This window comes from Crocodylus porosus, unplaced genomic scaffold (assembly GCF_001723895.1).
Source record: "Crocodylus porosus isolate Cpor-Errol unplaced genomic scaffold, CroPor_comp1, whole genome shotgun sequence".
Lineage (NCBI taxonomy): Eukaryota > Metazoa > Chordata > Crocodylia > Crocodylidae > Crocodylus > Crocodylus porosus.
Window position 1 is genome coordinate 3,643,186 of NW_017728926.1, and position 4,662 is coordinate 3,647,847.

The 4,662-nt window shown below is 49.1% G+C and overlaps 1 protein-coding gene across 1 annotated transcript in view; it reads left to right on the plus strand.

The window, feature by feature from the left end:
- The window catches only part of RPS19 (ribosomal protein S19), a 4,796-nt gene extending 391 nt beyond the window's left edge, over positions 1-4,405 (plus strand). Inside the window, exons 2-6 of the mRNA XM_019541212.1 lie at positions 76-146; positions 892-992; positions 3,335-3,518; positions 3,781-3,835; positions 4,338-4,405. Coding sequence (XP_019396757.1) covers positions 76-146; positions 892-992; positions 3,335-3,518; positions 3,781-3,835; positions 4,338-4,364 — 438 coding nt within the window. The 3' untranslated portion in view covers positions 4,365-4,405. The remainder of the gene's footprint in view (positions 1-75; positions 147-891; positions 993-3,334; positions 3,519-3,780; positions 3,836-4,337) is intronic.
- Positions 4,406-4,662: the final 257 nt, after the last annotated feature.

Here is a 4,662-nt window from a genome sequence, read left to right on the forward strand (position 1 = left end):
GGGATGGGGGGGGAGTCATTGGTGTGTAAAAGGTATTTGACACTTATCCTGACCCTGTGGCCATTCTCCCTGCAGATGCCTGGCGTCACTGTGAAAGACGTGAACCAGCAGGAGTTTGTGCGGGCCTTGGCTGCTTTCCTCAAGAAGTGAGTCCTTCCCTGCTGGAAAGAGCAGAGCCCCAAGGGAGTGGAGCTGGGGTGGGGGGGAGGGGGAGTGGTACCCCTTGGGGACTGCCAGGTCTACGTCTGTGCTGCAGAAGCAATTTGTGGGTTGAGCTCTGGAGGTGCCTTCCAGCCCAACATCTGGGTTTTGGGCTTCTCTTTGAAATCACAAGCTGTGGCACCCTTGAAAGGCACTCATGGCACCCCAGTTGTGAATCACTGAGTTAGGGTGAGGCGAGCAGTGCCTGCTCTGCATTAGCACCTGCAGTTATGTCATGGGGGGGTGTCAAAATGGAGGTGAGTGGGGAAACATTTCCTCTCCTGCAAGCTGGCCCTGCACATAGGAGTCACATCAGTGACCTGCGTGTGGGAAGCACTTCACCCAGTCCTTGAGCCTGGCCGAGCACCAGTGCATCCACATGAGAGAAGCCATGTTGGTGCTAGGCATGTGGGAAGCACTTCATGCACTCCTCCAGCCTGGTTCACCACCAGTGCATCCATGCAGGGGAGAAGCCAAAATCAGTGCCCTGAGTGGAAAGAGCTTCACCCAGGCCTCCCACCTGGCTCAGCAGCAGTCCCTCAGTGGCCCCTGGGCACCCTGCTGAGCCTCTGCCAGCTGGGCCCAGTCCTAGCAGGCGTTGTGCGTAGGTGCGGGGGTGGTGATGGTGTGGCGTAATCTGTGGCTGCTTCCCAGGGGGTGGTGATAATGAGCCCCTGATCCATTTTGCAGGTCAGGTAAACTCAAAGTACCTGAATGGGTTGACACGGTCAAACTGGCCAAGCACAAGGAGCTGGCGCCATACGATGAGAACTGGTTTTACACTCGAGCTGGTAAGTAGCCAGGGCTGGGGAGAAGGGGGTATTTAACATGTAACAGCCCTTGTATGCTGGGGCCTGAACCTTTTGAATGGTGGTAGCTCATGACTTGTGGTTCTGTGGTGGGAGTTGTTGGGAACTGAACCCAGCAGGAGACTCGGATTTAAGTCATGGAGGCACTGAATGTCCAGACACAGGTTGGATTCAATCTCAGTGGTGTAAAGGGTGGGGTAGAAGGTCTGGGTAGCCCCTGCTCTTCCATGCTTCTGCCTAGACCTAAGCGTCTCACACATGCACCATGATTCAGAAAGATTGATGGTTGCTTGCCTACAAGTCTGTCGTTGACTGCGGGTTACCAGATTTTGACAGGAGAAGCAACTCATCCCTGCTAGAGCTCATCCGTAGTCCCAGGCAGGTGATGGGAGAAGCTGGAGCCATTTAAAATATAAGCTGGAGTACGTCAATGGTCCCAGGCAGTGCCCTGCTGTGGCTGCATGAGACCCTGGCAGGTCCTCACGGGATGAGAAACCTGGCCTCGGGCTCTTCTGGAATGATTTTGGGCAGCTAAGCAGATTGCAGAGTTACAGCAGACTTCCCATCCAACGGTGACTGGTGTTTCGTCTTAATGTCAGTGCTTCTCAGGGGCTGCGTTTGTGAATCATGCGAGATATTTTGCAGAGCTGTCATTAACTGTGAACTGGCTCGCCCATAATGCATATGGGCTGCAACTATTAAAGAATAAATAGGGCGTATAATGGGAGAAAATCTAGATACTTGAACTAGTGAGTTGTGTTGAATTACCAGGAACGAGGGAGTGATTTCGGTAATTTCAGTGGCTCTGTTGATCTATTTGGGGGAAATAGAGCAGGCTGTGTGAGAGGCTGCTGATAATCTTGTGTCACAAGTGATGGGCTGGATCAGTGAAAGGCCTTAACCAGCAAATATAGAAAGAATGGAGGTTAATGTTTAGGTTCTTGCATGTATGCACAGGTAACCCTTCCACTTTACTCCATGCCAGCTGAGCTGGAAGATTGTTCCTAGTTCTGGGCATTTGCTTAAAGAAAGATCTAGACCACTTGGGGGAGAGTAACACAAGTAACCAGAGGTCAAGGAGGGGTGATCTTTGAGGAGAGATTAAAAGAGTTCGGTTTTCTTCTCAGTTTGTTTCAAAAGAAACACTCAAGTCTACATGATAAAAGGTTACTGCAGAAGAGAAGGTTATGAGCTATTTTCAGTGCCCACTGGAGAAGAGGAAGAAGTAATGGAACAAGGAAGATATTTGAGCAAAGACTACTTAAGGGCTGGAGTAGATATGTAGGGAGAACTGCGAGACCTGCTGTTCAAAAACAGTCTCCAATTAGCTGAGTGGAAGAATTGGCCCACCAGTTCTCAGTCCCTTCCGCTCCCAATCTTTATTATTCTCTGGTGTTCAGCATTAGTTTGGGGAGGCATTCAGATGTCAAAACTGATGTGTTGGGTTGTTTGTTTTTTTTCCTTGAGCTATTGAAGATCCATTTCTTCTTAGTTTACCTGTGGTATGGAGAATGATACCTGAGTACCTCCCAAAACTCTAAAGGGTTGTTTTTTTTCCCTTGAACTAGTGGCTGTTGGACTCCATTTTTCCTTGGCTTTTTGATGTGATTATTATGGAAAGGTGGGGTCAGACTAATGACCTTTGTGTTTTACAGAGAAGTTGGTAATGTATCTTGTCTGCCTGGAATATACAGAGGTTCTGGCTGACTTGTTGATTTGAGAGCGGCTTTTGAACTTGCCCAGTAATGGGCTGATTGAATCCTCCAGTAACAAGTCAAGAGTCTGACAACTGAAGAACATATGCAATATTCAGCATGCAATTCCCAGTAGCTCTAGCCTTCCAGATCTGTGTAAATCATAAACACAGGTTGGAAAACTGCCTTCAAGAAAGGCCCTGGGGACTCCTGGCCTGCAGGCATAAATGCCTTGGGCTATGTTCTTGTCATATTTCATGAGCCAAGAAGGTTGGGTTGGTCAGTGCTTGGATGAGGGAGGTTTGAAGGAAAACCTAAGTAGTGTTGGTGCAGGCTACCCTGCAGAAATGACTCCTGTGTCCAGCTGCTTTCTGGAGGTAAAATAAATACCCTAGCCCCATACCTAGGAGCTGGGGTATCCTGGTGACATTGCCACTTGGTGATTGTATTTGCCTACCTTTGGCATTTAGCTAACACTATAGGAATATTGTGAATTTACAGTGAACTGCCACCTGCTGCTAAGCAGCAGCTGCGCTCCACCTGGGGCAAGCAGCTGCGCTCCAGTGGGTGGAGTGGGGTTGGGTGTTGCTCTGGAGATGGGTCTGAATAATGAGACCTGTGTGGTTGCAGCTTCCACAGCCCGCCACTTGTACCTCCGTGGCGGTGCTGGCGTAGGTTCCATGACCAAGATCTACGGAGGCCGTCAGCGCAATGGGGTGATGCCCAGCCATTTCAGCCGGGGCTCCAAGAGTGTTGCCCGGAGGGTATTGCAAGCTCTGGAGGGGCTCAAAATGGTGGAGAAAGACCAGGATGGGTGAGTCTCAAAGCAGTGGGTGCTTTGTGCGTTGAAGGGGAGGTGGGAAAGTTGTAATCACCAGACCTCACCCCTCTGGGGAAATAGTGGAGGGGAGAGGCAGATACCAGAACAATCCCAGGGAGTTAAATTAATTGCTTCATGCAGTCTGATCAGTTTGCTTGATGTCTAGCTCAAGGCAGGGTCTGCCCTTAGGAGGGCTTGGGGCATTTGATCATTTTGAAGCTCTGCTGATTCTTTGTTGCTGCTTTGTTCCTTTCAGAGGTCGCAAACTCACTCCTCAGGGACAGAGAGATCTGGACAGAATTGCAGGACAGGTGACTGTTTCCCTGCCACACTTTCTACTCCCTGAGCTGCTTAACGCTGACAGTGTGTTTTGTCTAAAATGAACTTAGTGAAGGGGGAAGTCTGTTGGGCATATGTGAGTTGAGGACTATTTTGCACTAAAGCTGTTGCCCTTGTTACACAGCAATAGGATTATAATTCAGTTCCAGCCCTGGAAAGATCAAGACCCCCAACCTCAGCAACAGCAAGATCTAGGGTGCTTTAAACTGCACCTCAGGAGCTGACCTCATCAGCAGTACCAGTATCACTATTTATTCTATTTCCCTGTTGTCACGAAGTAACTTGTTCACTTTGAATGGCAAGGCATTTATTCCAGGGTCTGAACACTCAGCCCTAAACAGCATCTAATGCGGCTTAACTTGTAGGGCTGTATTATTCATACTGAATTATGAAGCAGTGTGGTTGTGTTTAGTGGGACTGACCTGCCATCCTGTCTCTCGAACGTGGCACTCATCCGTTTTCCTTCTCTTCCAGGTGGCAGCTGCAAGCAAGAAACATTAGAATGATCAGGTTCATATAATAAAAAATCAATTGTCATTCCACGTGTGGGAGCATTCATTTCCAATGATTTCCGAGTGCTCTGGGACTCTGTATCAAGCGTGGAGACTGCTGACTAAGCAACTAAAATAGCTGGGCAAGGCCCCTGAATCTCCTGAGATGGGGAGGAGGTAGCAGTGGTTTGTCTGACTTCCTGTTTCTACCTTGGTGATTTTGACTCAATTTTCCAGCTGCAGAAGTCTCTCTGAGAGGGAGTAGGACAAGCCAGCTCTTGGGAATAAACTTATACATGATGATGCAC